We start from the raw sequence: 17,012 nt of genomic DNA on the forward strand, positions 1-17,012 counted from the left end.
TGCTCGTACTTCTTTCGAAAGTCATTATATTTGCTGTGGAAAAGGGGGACGTGAATTCCATCCTTTCCTTCTGTTGTTTTAAGTAGTTCATCGTAGAGCTTGTCCAGGTACTTCACATCCAGGGTGCCTCCCTTTGGACACTGTCCCCCAGCAGCGCCTACACCTGCTGATACCGATGCGGATGATGGAGATGGCGTTGTGGGGGATGGAGCTGTCTCTGGGGGTGATGTAGCTGGGGCTTGGGATGATGTAGGTTGCGTTGGGGATGATGAAGTTTCCGGGCTTTCTGGAGCCGCCGATGGGAGGGGTGTAGGTTCTGTATTTGAGTTGTCTGGTCCATTATTCCCTAGGGGGGTTCCAACTCCATCGTTTTCTTGTGATCCATTTGTTGAGGTAGTCGGACTTGATTCACTTAAAGTTTCTGTGTTTGTTGCGTCTAATGATCCTCCTTCTGTACTACCGCGACTAGTTAGGGGTTGAGAAGGACGCTGGGAATCCGAAGCTTCTGTGGACGGTCCGGTAGCTGATTTATCTGTCAAATGCTCTCCCGCACTAGATGTTTCCCCAGACTTTTCATCATTTCCGTCCACTTTCTTTTGATCCGTACTTGACTGTCCCTTAAATTTGCCATTGCTCTGTCCAGCCAAGTCCCCATCGTCCTTATCCAGGTCGTCTTCGTCCATTCCAAAAATTGTTTTCTTGCCCGAATCGTCTGCGGCCTCGTTTTCTAGCAGGTGGCCTGGACTTTCCCCTTCGTTGTCGTCACCAGGTTGCTGCTGATGATCAATCTGTTTCTTCAAAGCCTCAATTTCTTTGTTAAAATCTTCGCTGTTGTCCGTAGCACTGAGTTTGTACAAACTTTCCAGCTTCTTCATCAACATGTGCATGTCGTCCTCCTCCAGATTTTTCTTCTTCTTCTGGATGCCATGCTTTTCAGACAGCACGAAGCGAAAGGAAATTAAAAAGGAAAAGGAGAAGAAAAAAATCACGATCGTTTTCTTCATCTTTTTCATAAAAATTGGAAAAAGGAAACTATCGATCCGCGCAAAAATATAACATAAAATTATCTTCTAAAATGTGTGTTCTAAGGGGGGGAACAAATGCCAAAAGATTTTCACTCCTGCCACTTGTGCATTCGAGTGTGTATGAATATATGCACCCATGATCGAGAGTTTCTTCTTATTTTTATGTTTTTATATTTTTCTATTTTCATATTTTTTTTTTTTTTTTTTTTATGTTTTTCCTTTTGCAATTATTTGCCCCCATTTTAAATTACCCAGTAATGAGAATAAAAAAAGACGCTTTCAGCGAAAAATGGACGCATTAAACGAATCCGGCAGCAGACGGAGGTCGACAAAAAGATTTTTTCTCGCCACACCATATGAGCATTACAAACTTTGGGGAAGTTAACTCCTTCCACGGGGGTTACTATTCTCCATTATGTGTGTTTCCATGCCGTCCATTTGGGAAAAACGAAATTTCGTCCCAAATTTGTTATCGTCCCAGTTTTATCTACCCAGATAATGTGTGAAAATCGTTAAAAGGTGGTTATGCCAAATGGGGGAGAATACTCATGGTTTAGTCTGCGCCAAAAAAAAAAAAAAAAAAGATCTCATTCTTTTATATTCATTTGCAAACATATGAGCATGCCTGTGTATGTTCATTTCCGAAGCGAAAAAGATGCGAGTTGTTTAATTCACCCCAAGGAATCGATGCTAATTTTGTGAGCACTGCCAACCTGACTATAGAACAAAATATTTGGCCAGAGGTGGAGAATGGCACCATCGTCTTCTGCTTTCGAATGGCTAATTTGAGTGAACTTGAAGTGGACCAACCCATGAGAAATTTTGTCCTTTCCTAGTTCGTCAAATTGTACATCTTAATGTGAAGTACAGCTAACGTTCTGGTAAATTATGCTAATCCCTTTTGTAAGGAGGGGATATCAAAATGGGGCTACATCCCAAGAAGGATTCTTTTTTAAAGGACATCAGAGAGAGTTGTTAAGTTGGGTGTCGCGCTTCGCTCATTCACGCAGACAAAGGGGAAAAAAAAAACAAAAATACACACACACAGGTACGTATGTATGCATGTCCGTATGTGTGCATGTAGGTATGTACCTTTTGTTCATATGAGTATGCGCACAGAACTACCAGCTTCGAAATTTAAATGAAAAATTATAACGGTGATGCCGCTTTTTTCTGAAAGCAGGAAAAATAGCAAAGTCTAAAATTGCATATACCACGATTTTTGATTATTGCGGCTCCTTTTCAAAGTCTTTTTCGCCTTCTTTTCCCAATTTTTCATCAATATGTTGAACCAAATGGGAACGTGACGAACGACCGAGTAGGCAGAGGCGGTCGCCTTCCCAAAATCGGTTCCTTCGAAGGGGAAGACCAAAAGGGTAGGAAACAGAACAAAGCACACAAAATTGACATCACATAACTGCCAAAGTAACCTTGTGGGAAGGGTTGGCTCCCGCGAAAGTTGAACAACTTTAGCGCCTCATTGATCAACCGTTTTAAAGGAAAAAAAAAATAATAATAAAGTGTTCCTTGCACAGTTACTTATTTGCACATGTCCAATCGCCCATCATATATGCTCATGTATTTACCAGGGTTACTATGAAATGACATTAAAAACAAATTACGCCTTTTAAATGAGAGCTGCGAAGCCATGTGAAAAGCCTCTGAAAAACCTGTCCATCCATCCATGATTAAAAAAATATGAAACAATAACAAAAAAAGTACAATACTGAATGGTAGAAGATTAGCGGAAAAAATATTCCAACCGCTTAAATCACTTCAATCGTGTTGAGGAAACTTAGCGCGTTTGTTAAGAGATCCATGTAGAGGTTCTCATTTTCCATTTGGTCTCTTCCGCAGGGGGTGTCCTTCTTCGAGTATCCATACAGGTTATGGATAAAATTGTCAAACTCTTGTAAGAAGTTTTCGTCTTCTAACACTTTTTTAAAAATGTCCAGTGGACAGGTGCCATTTGAATTTTCTCCCTGGGAACAGCCTCCGAAGTTATTTGCCCCCACTGAGTTGTCCCCATTCTGAGTCGGAGATTTATATTTTTGTCCCTCGTCCTTACCTTTGTCGTCCATTGGTGGAGGGTTTATCTGGTTGGCACTGTCTTTAGTTAAGCCTACGTCCTTGTGCAGTTTGTTAAAGCATTCCTTATTTGGTTTCTGTCCACTCAGGGGAGGTTTTATGGCCTTGTCTCCGTCTGATGATGTCTCACGGAGAGGTTGTCCTCTCTTCTTAGTTTCTTTCTCTAACTTGAAGTTCCCCGGGACGTCATCTTTTCCCTGTTCCTCTAACTGGAAGTTTCCCTGCATGACATCTTTTCCTTTTTCTTCTTCTTCTTCTTTTTCCTCCTCTGTGCTTCCTCCCAGTGGTGATCCTCCTACTAGCGCACTACTTGCCGAAGTGGAACTTTCTAACTTAGCTTCATCCGCATCTGCACCTTCGTCTTCTTCTGCCTCTTCGAATTCATCGATTACACCCTCTGCCGTTCTTTTTACCGAGTCAGGCACCACGTCCGGAAGGCTGTCATCCTCCTCGCCATAGGCGGGTTGCTCCTCTTCTGCATCACCCGCTTCTTCGACTACCTCAGGCACCTCCACTTGCTCCATCTGCTCAAGGATCTCCTCCTCATAGTCTTCTACGCCTTCTAAGTAGTCCAATCGATATGACTCATCCAATCCTTCTGCATCTTGTCTGTCTCCTGCCTCTTCCAAACTGAAAGGTTGTCCCTTTACAGACTCAACTCCTGGTTTCTCCCCCAAAGTGGGGTCCACCTTTTTGCCAGTATCCCCCTTTTCATATTTCTGCAAATCTTGAATTTGCATCTTCACCAATTCAATTTCTTTCTTTAAATTTCCATCCGAATTTGTTAAGCTCTCTTTTTGCAAACTCTCGAGCTTCCTCCTCAGTATGCTTATGACATCATCCTCCAATTTTTTTTTATTTTCCACTCTGGATTTTTCACACCATACGCAGCAGCAGAGAAGGAGGAGTATCACAATGGACAGGAATAGTGCAATTTTTTTTCCCCCCATTTTGGGGAAGTAATAAATACCCTGCTTACGATGTAAGCGAAAGGGGGAGTGTAAAAACTGTCTGATGGTGTTCCTTTGGATAAAACTCGTGGACGCACTGCATCAACTGATGGGCTGTCTAGTTAACAGGTTAAGAAAATAAAATAAATAAGTAAATAATTAAATGCATAAATGAATGAGCACTGAAATAATTTCAGCGAGGGACACCCCTATAGGTGGACGTGTTTCACCGCGCCTTCCAAATAAAGTAAAGAAATCTCAATTTATAAAAATCGACCTTAGTGTATAAAAAAAAAAAAGGACGCAAAAGAGATGTTCATAATAACAGTAAAATAAAATTGCTTTATGTCTTTGTGGACACGGTCTTTTTCATCCTTCCTGACAAAACGGGTCTAAGTTAACTGACTATTCCAAAGAGGTACTTCGTCTGCAATTTTTTTCTCAAAACGAGTGAACGTCATTGCAGAGGGGTCAGCAGAGGTTATGGGCCGGTCAGCTCCGTGCCAGTTTGGTGTCTCAACACGAGGGAATTGAAAAAAAAAAATTCGCAAAATTGGAAGCAACAAGTTTATAATCGCGAAACTGCAAAATTGCAAACGAGTCATGCGAAGGAAGTACGAGGGCCAAAGGAGTGCACTTTCGACCGCGACAGTCAGGGCGATGCACCAAATTGTTAGTGCAACGGAAAATGTCCCTCCCCACAAAAAAAAATGAACTTATTTTGCCAACTTCAAAAACGCAACAAGAGTACATTGCGATATTGCACCTTTATGAAAAAATAAAAAATACACAAGTCGAACGGCAAGCAATTCTTTTTTTTTTTTTTTTTTTGTTTGAAAACGCACAAGTTGATGAAGTTTGAATCATATTTAAAAAACAATACAAACACTTAACTAAATTGATTTACAAAAATGGATTTTTCGCTTCTTTCAAAATGCTCAACGTCTCTAGAAGAATTAATCCTGAGGCAGTGCCAGTCAATCAATTCACCTCAAGAGTGTTCATCAAGCTGATGGCATTCTTTAGCAGATCGGAGTACCTTGTATTGTCCATCCCATCCTTACCTAAGTAGCTGTGTCTCTTAGCAAATCCGTACAGCCCCTCTACAAAGTTGTCGAACTGTTCTTGAGATTTCTCGTCATCTAGGACTTTTTTAAAAACTTCACTCAGGGAAGTAGTAACTGAAGTTTCCCCCTCTTTCTTAAATCCGACGTTAAATAGATTCTTCACAATTTGATATTCCACAGGGTTCATGCTAAGCTTGTACTTCTTCTTTATCGTGCTGTATTTGCTGTCATAAGCTTGCTTGTTAATGTCGTTGGTTCTGTCCGAGATGTTCATAATCTCATCATAAAGCTCGTCCAAGTACTTAATTTTGACATCGTCCGAGTTAGTGATGGTTTTTGGTGGAGTGACTGCTGATATTGGTTTCGGAGAGACTTCTGATGTTGTTTGTGAAGTTACAGCTGGTTGTTTATTTCCTTGTGAGACTGCAGGGGGAGATTGTGGAGGGCCTCCTGCAGGTGGCGATGTTCCTTGTTGATTACCTCCGGTTACTGGGCCTTCTTGTTGACTTTCTGCTGCAGGGGTAGGATTTGCTTGGGGGTCCACTGTGTTCGTTCCTGATTGTCCCGATGGCGTAACAACTGTCTGGTTTTCAGTTTCCCCAGTCTGTTCACCTGCTGGTTTAACTTCCGATGGTTGGACACGTTGTTGTTCTACTTCTCCAGAGGTGCCCTTCGGATTTGTTAGTGTTGTAGCAGCCTCTGTAGTGGAAACCACCTCAGTGGCCCCTTTCACAGGTTTTGATGGAGGTGTGTTTGTGTCCGAATTCCTCTGCGCATCCTCTTGGGAATTCTGACCCTTTGCTTCATCTTCCTCATTCGCCATGACTGTACTCCATTTTCCCATGAAATCCGCGTCCTTCTTGAGATGGGTGCTTTTCTGAGGGTCATTTTCGTTTTCTTCGTTTCCCTCCTTGGGATCCTCCAACGTGTATTCCAAAGTGTCGCCATGCTGCTCCTCCTGCTGCTCCTGATCTTCGTCCTGATCTTCCTCCTGATCTTCCTTCTGCCCTTCCTTCTGCTCTTCGTCCTGATCTTCCTCCTCTTCCTCCTCCTCTTCCTCCTGCTGCTCCTCCTGCTCCACTTCTACATTTTCTTCTTCGTGTTTTTCCAATTCATTCACTTCATCGGAATCTTCCGACACATCATCTCCCATAATTTCATTTAAGTTATCCAACTTTTTCTTCAACGAGTTTAGCAAATTATTCTGCCCATTAGGAAGGTTGGGGACCCCATTTGGAGTGTCTGCACCCCATGTTGGATATTGGGCCAGCAAGAAAAGGCAGATAAAGGAGGAGAAAAACAAATTAATCCCTCTGTTCATCTTGATGAAGGAGAAGTACATATGTGGAGCGTGTGGTGTTTTTCCTTTAACTAAATCGTTGTAAGGTTAAGAAAAAAAAGTAAAAAAAAAAATCGCAACACGGGAACCGTAACAGAGCAGGTGCGTCAACACAATGTGTGTATAGCAACGGGAAAGAGAAAAATGTCCAAATTTTTTTTTTTCACCATGCAGGTGTGCCGATGTATATGTAAATCAGTTGTGCGGTTTTCCCAGTTTCCTATGGTTTCACCGCGCAAAGACGAAGCATTGCCTGGTGCTGGCCAACTTATGCGCGAAAAAATAATTTCAGAAAAACGGAGCTGCCAACACCAATGTATCTGAAAGAAAAAAAAAACGTTAAGTAGCCCCCGCATGCGCAACTGGGACGTTGCCAAAATTGATTCCTGCGCAAATTTCCTCTGTGGTGAACCAATTACGTCTATTTTGGGAAAAAAAAAAAAAAAAGTCAAAATGGAACTGAAAAATGAAGTCAGAATTGCAGTTAAAAAAGAAGTCAAAATTGAAGTCACAATTGAAGTTAACGTTAACATGTCATTCCTTTGACCATTGCCCACCTCGGTGGACTGCACAAAAAGTGTACAACTATTCGCCACGTCCCTTCACAACAAATTCGGACCGTCAACCTGTTCAACCGCACGACTGCATATCCGTGTTGCCAGTCCAAGAAAAAAAAAAAAAAAAAAGAACTTCAATTTTAAAAATTAACAACAATTGGGAGTACTTAAAAGAGAGCGGACAAATATCAAAAAGAAGGTTAGCCATAAACTGCTGACCGCAATTGATGATGATTACATTATTTCAATCGTGTTCAGCAAATTTATGACATTTTTTAGCACCTCTTCGCATAGTTTCCTATCCGTCATCCTCTCTCCCCTTAAATAATTGTGACGTTTTGCAAATCCGTAGAGGCCATGCATAAAGTTGTCAAACTGTTTTTGCAAACCCGCGTCATTCAACAATTTTTTGAAAAACTCAACGGGGCAACCACACTTGGAATGCCCCTCCTTGAAGAAGCCTTCAAACAAGTTTTTCACTATCTGGTACTCCCGCTCATTCATCGTATGCTCGTACTTCTTTCGAAAGTCATTATATTTGCTGTGGAAAAGGGGGACGTGAATTCCATCCTTTCCTTCTGTTGTTTTAAGTAGTTCATCGTATAGCTTGTCCAGGTACTTCACTTCGAGGGCGCATCCATTTGGACACTGTACCACAGGAGCGATTACACCTGGTGATGCCGGTCGGGATGATGGAACTGGGGGAGGTGATCCAGGTGGCGTTTGGGATGATGTAGATGCCGGGGGGGTTAATGGAGCTGGGGGTGATTGACCTGAGGGTGCTGCTACTGCGGATGATGGAGCTTGCTGTGTTGGAGTTTCCTGGGTTGATAGTGCTGCCTCTTGGGTTGCTGGAGCTGCACCTGGGAGGGATGGAACTTCCCCTGTGGGGGATGGAGCTGTCGTGGGGGTAATGGAGCTGCCGGGGGTGGTGTCTGGGGGTGATGATTCTGCCCGGGCTTCTGGGGGGTTGCCCAATTTTTCGGAATTTTTTCCTTCGTTTGCAGATGTTGCAGGGGATTGCGTTTGTGAGAGCCCCTCTGTTGTAGTACTATGCCCGGTAATTACACTTGGTAGGACGGGTGTTCCGAGTTTAAGAGATTCAGGGGCACTTTCGGGTGAAGCTTCTGAATCTGGTTGATGAGAAGTATGCTCTTTATCTGTTTCTTCTTCTTCTTCCTCTTTTTCTTTATCTGTTTCTTCTTCTTCCTCTTTTTCTTTATCTGTTTCTTCTTCTTCTTCCTCTTTTTCTTTATCTGTTTCTTCTTCTTCCTCCTCTTTTTCTTTATCTGTTTCTTCTTCCTCTTTTTCTTTATCTGTTTCTTCTTCCTCTTTTTCTTTATCTGTTTCTTCTTCTTCCTCCTCTTTTTCTTCTTCTTCTTTCTTTTCTTCTTCTGCTTTCTTTTCTTCTTCCTTTTCTTCTTTCTTTTCTTCTTCTTCATTCTTATCCTCTTCCTGCTTTTCAACACTGCCTGTTGCCCCCTTTGTGATAGTTTTCTCCCCTTGCCCGATAAAATCGGCGTCGTAGCTGTCTGAGTCCTCTTCATCTTCCCCAGAAATTGTTTCCTTGCCCGAATCGTCTGCGGCCTCGCTTTCTAGAAGGTGGCCTGGACTTTCCCCTTCGTTGTCGCCGCCAGGTTGTTGCTGCTGATCAATCTGTTTCTTCAAGGCCTCAATTTCTTTGTTAAAATCTTCGCTGTTGTTCGTCGCACTGAGTTTGTACAAACTTTCCAGCTTCTTCATCAACATGTGCATGTCGTCCTCCTCCAGATTTTTCTTCTTCTTCTGGATGCCTAACTTTTCAGACGACACGGTGCTGGACGAAAGCAGCACAAAGAGGGAACCGAAGAGTGCAATTTTTTTCTTCATTTTTTTTTTGCCAAAAGGGCGATTGTTTAAGGCGCTATACTGATGCACAGTGCGTTATTTGGGTAATGTTTATTTAGGAAAAGCGCATTTGATGAGAAAGAAAAGTGTGTGGCTGAAATAGTGAACTTTTTTTTTATCTTCCTCCTAGATCGAAGTGAGTGAATATGTGCACATATATTTGGACACTCACGTGTGCGTATTTTTAATTTTTTTTTTTCCCGTCAAATTAATCTTTTCTCCAATTCAAAAGGGGACTCCTTAATGGCAAAATTGCACGCTGGGGCAATTTGCCTGGAAGCAAAAAGACCCCCAAAAAATTGGCAATTTTCGCTCCTGGTGAATTAGGCAGTTGTGAATTACCCACTTGGTGAATTACTCACTTGGTGAATTACCCACTTGGAGAATTAGCACCGGGGAAGTTAGGACCGGAAAAACACGGCGAGAGGCGCCAAATTGCAACTAGGTCAGGGTCGATACACCAATTTCGCATTTGCATGCATGTATTTTATGTGCCTTTGCAAAGGAAGCGCATTTGGGTTTTCTCTTCTTATGCGAGAATTCACCATGGATTATACGTAGCCGATTGAAGTGTACATTGACAGCGCAGTTTTTTTTTTTAAATTGACAAGATAGACATGGTGAAGTTCTGTTGATACAGCTTTTTCCGACGTGTGCATGGTCTCCAAAAAATGGGACAACATGGGGTCATCCCTAGTGGAGCGAGTGGCAGAATAAGGCTGGCCAAAACGATGGGAGAAAAACAAAAATTGAAAACGGAAAGAAAGTTTTTCTCATTTTGTCATCACGCAAACTGTGGCAGTGCATTATCTGTTAAGATGCAATTTCGTTTGCCCCACCTGGGCGGCACAAGTACACCCATGCAAAGGTTAATAAATCGGACAAAACAAAAAAAAATGCTTAAATGTAACATATGTTACATGAAAAAAAAATGCTCAAATGTAAAAATACGTTACACGAAAAAAGAAAGAAAAGTCTCATGGGGTATGCGCTACGTGGGTAAACGGCCCAATATTCCAAACTTCCGAAGCGGCGAAGTGGGAAAGGAAATTACTCATTTTCACTTGTTCATTGGTCCACTTGCTCAGTTGGCTTCAAGTGTGTCCCGCAAACTTAACGCAGTTACAAACAAATTTCTGTACGCATTGGTCAGGTTCATCCTCTCGCCCCTCAAGTAGCTGTGCCGTCTTGCAAATCCGTAGAGGATATGCTGAAAGCTGTCATACTCTTTTTGCAAACTCACGTCATTCAACACTTTTTTGAAAAATTCACTAGGGAAACCATCATTGAAATTTCCCCTCCTTGAAGAAGGCGTCAAACAGTTTTTTCCCTATTTGGTACCCCCAATCGTTCATCCTAAATTCGTACCTTTTCCTCACATCATTTTATTTCCTGTGGAACGGGGGGACATGAACTTCATTTTTTTCCTGCGTGGTGTGAAGGACTTCTTCGTAGAGCTCTTCGAGATAGCTCACATTCGGATTGACAGCACTCTCACTTTGTTGGGAAGCTTCCTGTGCGATTCGTCGCGTCCCCGTTGTGTTTTATCACTGGTTTTGCTGCATCTGGATTTGGCACGACAGACGTTCCCCATACATTATCTGCTGTCTGTGGCCTGTGAGATGTGGTCCATGAACTGTGGCCCATTAATAGCTTCCCATTAACTTTGGGCGTTTGTGATGTTCCACCCCCTGTAGAGGCTGCAGCCACCCTCGCCCTTCACGAGCTGCTGGTGGATGAATGAGTAGGAGATCCTCCCTTAGCCAGTTCCCCCATATTTGCGGAAGCCTTGGGTAGTTTTCTCTTAGCTCGTGCTTCTTCCCCGCCATCATCGTTGTAGGTCCCCTCCACTTTGGGCTTCCTCAGGTCGATGAAGTCCGTATCGTAGTTACCCAGATCGCCTTCATTTACGCCGAAAATGGTCTTCTTGGTTGACTCATTTGAGGCCTCGTTTTCTAGACGAGGGCTGAGGTAGTATCCGTGGTGTCTTGCACCAGGTTGGTGCAACTGGTCAATCTGTTTTTTCAACAACTCCATTTCTTTGCCGAGAATGATGTCTGAGTTGTTCATACTAATATTATACAGAATTTCCAGCCTCTTCATTAGCAGATGAACAGCATCATGTTCCATGATTTTCTCATCCTTTTTGGGTGGCAATCTGTTCCTGCGACACGAAGACGCAAGAGAGTAGGATGAAGGAGCCGCGGGGCTCAATTCTTTTTCTTCATTTTGTCGTCCCCAGTTGTTTTTACCTAATATGTACGAAAGTGGTATTACCACTAATGTTTTTTTTACTTTCCTTAAGGATATCGTGCAAAATCGAGGACTAAACTCGTCGTGAAAGCAGCTACGGAATGGTTTTGCTCCAACACCCTCATGTCCATGTCTACGTATGAGAGTTTTATCCCCACGCATGAGAGAATTGGCATTCTTTCAAAATAGCTAACGTGTGGAAAACTAGTCAGTGCGCAAATTAAAACGCTGTTAAAGTCACCCCTCCGGAAAGCAGTAGTCCAATCGCAATTTGCACACAGAGGGTTTTCCCCGTCAAATGTTATTTCTCCACAGAGGAAAAAAAAGAAAAAAACAATATTCCCCCCCCTTCAAAAAAAGGTCACTACTGCCAAATGAAATACAATCCGTCATTTTAATTGTTCTTACACAGGATGTTATTAAAACGTTTTGGAAAAAAAACCTTTAGCAAGTTGAAGTTAGGATATTGTCAACTTTTTTTTTTAGTTTTTTATTTTACAAGTTATTCTTTTAAAAAGGAAAAAAAAAAAAAAAAGTACCAAAAATGTCGACAGACACTACGTGTTTGAATTCGCAGTACATTATGGCCTGCATGACAAAGTTCTATAAAATATAACAGAACGTAAAAATGAGTAAACAGATCTGATCCGCTACATTGTGGTAGGAGGGCTTACTACGTAGGGTGAACATTGCGTCATTGTGTTCGTTCCCCCCTTGTGGGGTGTGGGCCCATATGTATTCGCGGAGTAGCGATGGCGCAACGGCGAAATGGCACAAAATGGAAAGATAAATCGGAAAAAACGAAAGAGGTGACGAACAGAAGGTACAATTAATGCCTCGGCAGGTCATTCAATGAGCCTTGCAAACGTTGTCTAAACAAAACCCACTTAAACTCGCCGCAGTTAGGCTCTCCCGTGCAGCCCGGCCTTTATATCATGTTGAGAAAATTGATCACATTCTGAAACAGCATGTGGTACGTCTTGGTCTGCTCCGTTTGGGTGCCTCTTATATTATGCTTCTTCTGTGAATAGTCATAAATTCCGTTAATGAAGTCTCCAAATTCTTTCTTAAACTTTGGATCCGTAAAGGACTTCTTAATCGCTTCGTACACAGAATCTGCGTCTTCATCAAAGGGTTGATTGTTCACGCAAAATGCATCGACGAGCTTCTCTATAATCTCATATTCGTCTTTATTTAACGATATGAACATGTCGTATTCCTTTTTGAACTCATTATATTTGTGGTTTTCATTGGTTCCCTGTTCACCGCCCCTTTTATTTAAGCTTATTAGGATATCTTCATACACCTTCTCTGAGTACTTTGGCCCGGATTCGCTGTCGTTCTCTCCTTGCACTGGATGGGTAGATTTGGCATCTCCCTCGTTCAGTCCACCTTGTGGAGAATCGCTCTGCTCGGTAGTTTGTTTGGCAGTATGCTCGGATGTCTTCTCGGCTTTCTGCTCGGTAGTCTGCACGTCGTCCTTCCCGGGTGCACTTTCTTCATCGTCTTCGTCCTCCTCATCGGTTTCCTCATTTGTTGTAGGAACCTCCTGTGACACCTGACCAATGAATTCACCATCCTTAGAAACATCACTCTCCCTTCTGGAAGCCTTATTAAAATCGTTTAGGATATTTTTAAAATATTTAATTATGTTTTCTCCCATGGTAGGTTCCTCACTATTGTCTGTGGAGTCCCCACTGTTTGTCTTATTATTTTTACCGACCTTTTTGGCTTTTTCATTTTCTGATTCGGAATCCGTCACCGTATTAAGCGTTTTGCCCTGCAATGCCACGATGTGTAGCGTCAATAAAAAAATGGCCAGAAGGAAGATTTTTCCGTTCATGGTGAGCGTTAATGGGTTAATTAGGCTATGCTGTGTTGTGTTGCGTATACTATGTGCAGGTTTATATGGGTGCACACTCGAAAAGGGCAATTCAAGCGGCAGGGGTTAAGAACTGTACTTTTAAAGTCGCGGAAAGGAAAAAACAAAGGAAGACAAAACGCGGATGGAGCAAAGAAAAAAATTTTTGTTGATAGGATCACACGCGGAAATTAAATTGACAGAACGGAGAAATAGCTACAGGAAAATGCATCACAAATCTGCTCCAGAGAATGCACACCAAGATTTGTTCGCGTGACAAAAATGAATTGGCCAAAAATTCACTCAGAGATAGGCGCGCTCACAGGAAAAACGCACATCTGAGAAAATACAATTAAATTGGGTTATGAGTGAAATTTCCGCTAATCAAAAATGGTGTGAACTTGGGAGAGGACGTTTAACGGGGCGCTATTTTTGGAAAATAAAAGGAATTTGTTCCTCTGATGGGTACCTCTTCCCCTTTTGCAATTTTTCTTTCGTTCTCGGTTCCCGGTTTTGTGATGCCGATTTTCCTCCCCCGGGCGTTTCGCCCAGTGAGCGACCTTTGCAACTTTGCAATTCTTGCACTTTTCCCAACATAGCCGTTTTTCCAAATTTTCCCGTTTTCCTGAAATGCTCCTCGGAGAATTTTTCGGGGGAAGCAAATTGCCACTCGCCTCTGCCCCATAGCCTTCACGCGGCACGCCCGTGTTTTCCTTTTTCGCGTTGCACCATTACTCAAGGCATCACATTCACTCTAACGAAGCGCACCCGTGGAGAGGCCACTTTTCGTATATACATGTGCGTAAAATGGTGTATATGTGTATATACGTGTGTACACACACATATTCCTGTGCGTTTTGCTAGTTATGTGCAACTTTGCACTTGGGAGAGACAAAAAGTGGAAAAAATGAATATATTAATGGAGGCCTTTTAACTCCATCTTCACCCCTCACCCGCGGCCTTAACGTGAAAAAAAAAAAAAAATTAACCACATTAAAATGTGATAAAATAACCGGATCGAATTTCACCCGTGATATTTTTTACCCCTTTTTTGAAAAGTTCTACCCATTCAGCAGTTTCAAATTTCTCGAATGGCTACTTCTTTTCCTTTGACGCCAATTCGGTGTCCCTTTTTCCATTTTGACGCTGCTGCGTGAGAGAGAAGGAAAAACAAAAGAAGGAAACGACTGAACAAATAAATGGCCGCTTTACAGTACGCTGCCGAAAAAAAAGGGCTGATCCTTTTATTTTGCTGCATGGAAAAGTGCATAAATCGTGTTTGTTGGAAATTTGTAAAATTTTCTAGTGCGAAAAAAAAAAAAAACACTACGGAAAACGGGAAATATCGACATGTTCACTTGTATGGAGTATACGGATGAACGCAAGTTTTTCACTCCACGCGAGTTAACCACAGAGGAGTCTTAAAACAGGCCACTCTTCCGAATAGTCCATTTTCTGGTGTCCCCCTGGATTTGCGTAACCTCGACAATTTGCAAAACCGCACATGTCACTCGTGTCATATACACCTGATGCATTTTTTAAGTTTTTTCCTTGCTGATCAGGTCATCACGTGTTGTGTTTTTTTTTACAATCTTCTTCTATGTTACATGTGACGATTCCTTTTGCGTTTTTCCCTTTTGATGCTACTAATCTTTCGATATGCACTCAACGCGTGGAAGATAGCCGTCCCCCACTATGTTCCTTGATCCAAGGTGAAGAGAAAAATGAACTCTTTGCGATCCTCAAAATGTGCTTAATTTGTTAAAGGGCTCACACGGAAACTGTAATCCTGCGGGGAATACCCAACGTCTGAAAGGTTTAAAAAAAAAAAAATTGTTCTGCCAGCTGGTCGCCACATTGTAGCCACTTTGCACGCACCTTACGCAGATCAACATGAGAATTGCACAAATGGGAAGTTAAAAAATTGTACATTTGCTGCTACCCCTTGAAGTGTGTGTGTGAGGGGGTATTCTTTTGCATTTTTTTTCCTCATTCGTTAAGTATATTTCCTTATGGCTATATTAAAATAGAGCAATATAGTCATCAAAGGAGTAGAGGAAAACATCTAATAGAATCGAATGTAGAAATATTCCCATCAATGGTGCAACATCCTGTTGAGCAACTGAAAGGCACTGTCAAAGAAGAATCTCATAAACTCCTTTTTCTTTGCCTCTTCACTTAAGACGTCATTCTTTTTGGCAAATTCGTAAAGGGCATACATAAAAGTTCTAAATCCGTTTCGAAACCGTTCGTCGTCTAAAACTTTTTTGAATATGTCAAATATGCAGGGCACATTTGGATGGGCTCCTTCCCCTTTGATAAAGCAGGCACCAAGCAAGTTTTTATTCACTTCATAATCCTTTGTTTGTCTCAAAAATGGGTTATACCACTGAGAATAATTATAATAGGGGTCATAGTTATAGTAGGCGGGATGGTTAAAATAGGGGCCATAATATGGATGGAAATATATTTCATTTTTATTTTTGCTTCGACTGGTTAAGAAGCCATTTAGAAATCGGTTCATATGTTTAATTCGTGCTGCTCTTCTATTTGCATTTTCGTCAATGGAGGGAAATTGTATCTTCTTCGGTGCGCTAGGACCTTCGCCGCTTGGATATGTGTGTGTGTCTGCTGGTATATGTGTGGTGTTGACATTCGGTTCATTTGGAGTGCTTTCAGCTGAAGGCTTAGCTTCCTTTTCCGATTCGGATAAGGTTTCGCCTTCGGCGGAATCATCTGTCTTGTCCACTATAACTTCGGGTAACTCTTCTACCTCGATACTTTCCTGCGCCTGGATTCCATTCTTTTCCTGCGATTCCTCAATTGGCAAATTCTTCTTTTCAGTTATGATAGCGGTTTGTTTGTTTCCAACTTCTTCATTGACGGCTTTCTCCTTTTTCATAAAAATGACATTTTTGACTTCAGTTTTCTTTTCCTCTGCTTTTCCATCCTTACTGTCACTGGGGGTCTGCTCTTGTAATCCGTCTTGACTTACATTTTGAGATGCTTCCTCTCCCTTTGCTGTAGTACCCGCTTCATTCTGTTTATCTTTTTCTGCCTTGCCTTTTAATTCCTCGAGTTTTTTTTTTGGCACTTCTACGTTTTTTTTAAAATCTGGAGATACTGCATTCTCTTCGTTGATTTTATTTGGGTACTCTAATTTGCCCCTTAACAAATGTAGTGTGTTAGCATTTGGCTTTCCAGATTTGGGGGGATCAGATGGACCTTTCGTTTCTGACCATACCGAGCGTGGTAGCAACAGAATGGACGGCAAGAAGAATAGTACTTTTGTTTTCATTTTTTTCTCTTTTTTGCATTAAAATTGTGTGTAACGCGTAAAAATAGGGAAGCGGAAGAGGGACAGATTTCCAGTGCGGGAAGGAAGTATTTTCTTTGCAACAGGGGCGGAAAATTAAAAATGTAAAAATGGCAGTTTCGAACTGATCGACCACTCGAAAAATACAAAACAGAAGTGCGACACGCTTTACGATTGCGAATGAATAGCTGGTTGTAAAAGAGGCACGTGTTTCGATCGTCTTGTGCAACTGTTTAGCAACACATTTGTTCCGGTTTCGGTTATTATATGTTTGTATTTGTGTTTGCGTTTGTCCTTGTTTTGGTAGTGCCGGACTTGTGCATACACGCAGCATACATTAAACATTTGACGACACGCAAATGCTCAATTAAGCATGCGCAATTAAGCATGTGCAATTGAACATATGCAACCAAAAAGGAGCAACAAAAAAGGTGCATTTCTGTACGCACCTCATGAATTAGCCATTCCCTTTTGCGCGTGTACAACCAGTTAAAAAAGAAAAAAAAAAACTCGTGTGCGTTACATTTTGGTCTTTTTCTTTCATTTTTTTTGTGGTCCCATTTCGATCAACTGTGTATTTGTGCCAGCAAAAATCTGGGACCACGGCAGCGGAGGGGAAATTACCACTTGCGTTATAGTTGCGCATACGCATAGGGGGGGACCCATTTC

The 17,012-nt window shown here is 42.0% G+C and overlaps 6 protein-coding genes across 6 annotated transcripts in view; all 6 read right to left on the minus strand.

Annotated features, from left to right (window-relative positions):
* C922_01839 (hypothetical protein) overlaps positions 1 to 1,004 on the minus strand; it is a gene marked incomplete at both ends in the record, with an annotated part of 3,913 nt that extends 2,909 nt beyond the window's left edge. Inside the window, one exon of the mRNA XM_008817442.1 lies at positions 10 to 1,004. Within this exon, the coding sequence (XP_008815664.1) occupies positions 10 to 1,004 (995 nt within the window). The remainder of the gene's footprint in view (positions 1 to 9) is intronic.
* Positions 1,005 to 2,791: 1,787 nt separating this feature from the next.
* On the minus strand, positions 2,792 to 4,063 carry C922_01840 (hypothetical protein; the record flags this gene model as incomplete). The annotated part of the gene is made up of 1 exon (XM_008817443.1): positions 2,792 to 4,063. One exon carries the CDS (start codon positions 4,061 to 4,063, stop codon positions 2,792 to 2,794), a length of 1,272 nt encoding a protein of 423 aa, XP_008815665.1.
* A 981-nt stretch (positions 4,064 to 5,044) lies between these two features.
* Positions 5,045 to 8,895, minus strand: C922_01841 (hypothetical protein; the record flags this gene model as incomplete). The annotated part of the gene is made up of 2 exons (XM_008817444.1): positions 5,045 to 6,443; positions 7,265 to 8,895. The coding sequence occupies 2 exons, from the start codon at positions 8,893 to 8,895 to the stop codon at positions 5,045 to 5,047; spliced, it is 3,030 nt and encodes a 1,009-aa protein (XP_008815666.1).
* A 1,102-nt stretch (positions 8,896 to 9,997) lies between these two features.
* On the minus strand, positions 9,998 to 11,043 carry C922_01842 (hypothetical protein; the record flags this gene model as incomplete). Its single annotated transcript, XM_008817445.1, has 3 exons — positions 9,998 to 10,214; positions 10,412 to 10,528; positions 10,637 to 11,043. The coding sequence occupies 3 exons, from the start codon at positions 11,041 to 11,043 to the stop codon at positions 9,998 to 10,000; spliced, it is 741 nt and encodes a 246-aa protein (XP_008815667.1).
* A 1,051-nt stretch (positions 11,044 to 12,094) lies between these two features.
* C922_01843 (hypothetical protein) lies at positions 12,095 to 13,009 on the minus strand (the record flags this gene model as incomplete). Its single annotated transcript, XM_008817446.1, has 1 exon — positions 12,095 to 13,009. One exon carries the CDS (start codon positions 13,007 to 13,009, stop codon positions 12,095 to 12,097), a length of 915 nt encoding a protein of 304 aa, XP_008815668.1.
* Positions 13,010 to 15,122: 2,113 nt separating this feature from the next.
* Positions 15,123 to 16,325, minus strand: C922_01844 (hypothetical protein; the record flags this gene model as incomplete). Its single annotated transcript, XM_008817447.1, has 1 exon — positions 15,123 to 16,325. One exon carries the CDS (start codon positions 16,323 to 16,325, stop codon positions 15,123 to 15,125), a length of 1,203 nt encoding a protein of 400 aa, XP_008815669.1.
* Positions 16,326 to 17,012: the final 687 nt, after the last annotated feature.

This window comes from Plasmodium inui, assembly GCF_000524495.1.
Source record: "Plasmodium inui San Antonio 1 unplaced genomic scaffold supercont1.6, whole genome shotgun sequence".
NCBI classification, from domain to species: Eukaryota; Apicomplexa; class Aconoidasida; order Haemosporida; family Plasmodiidae; genus Plasmodium; species Plasmodium inui.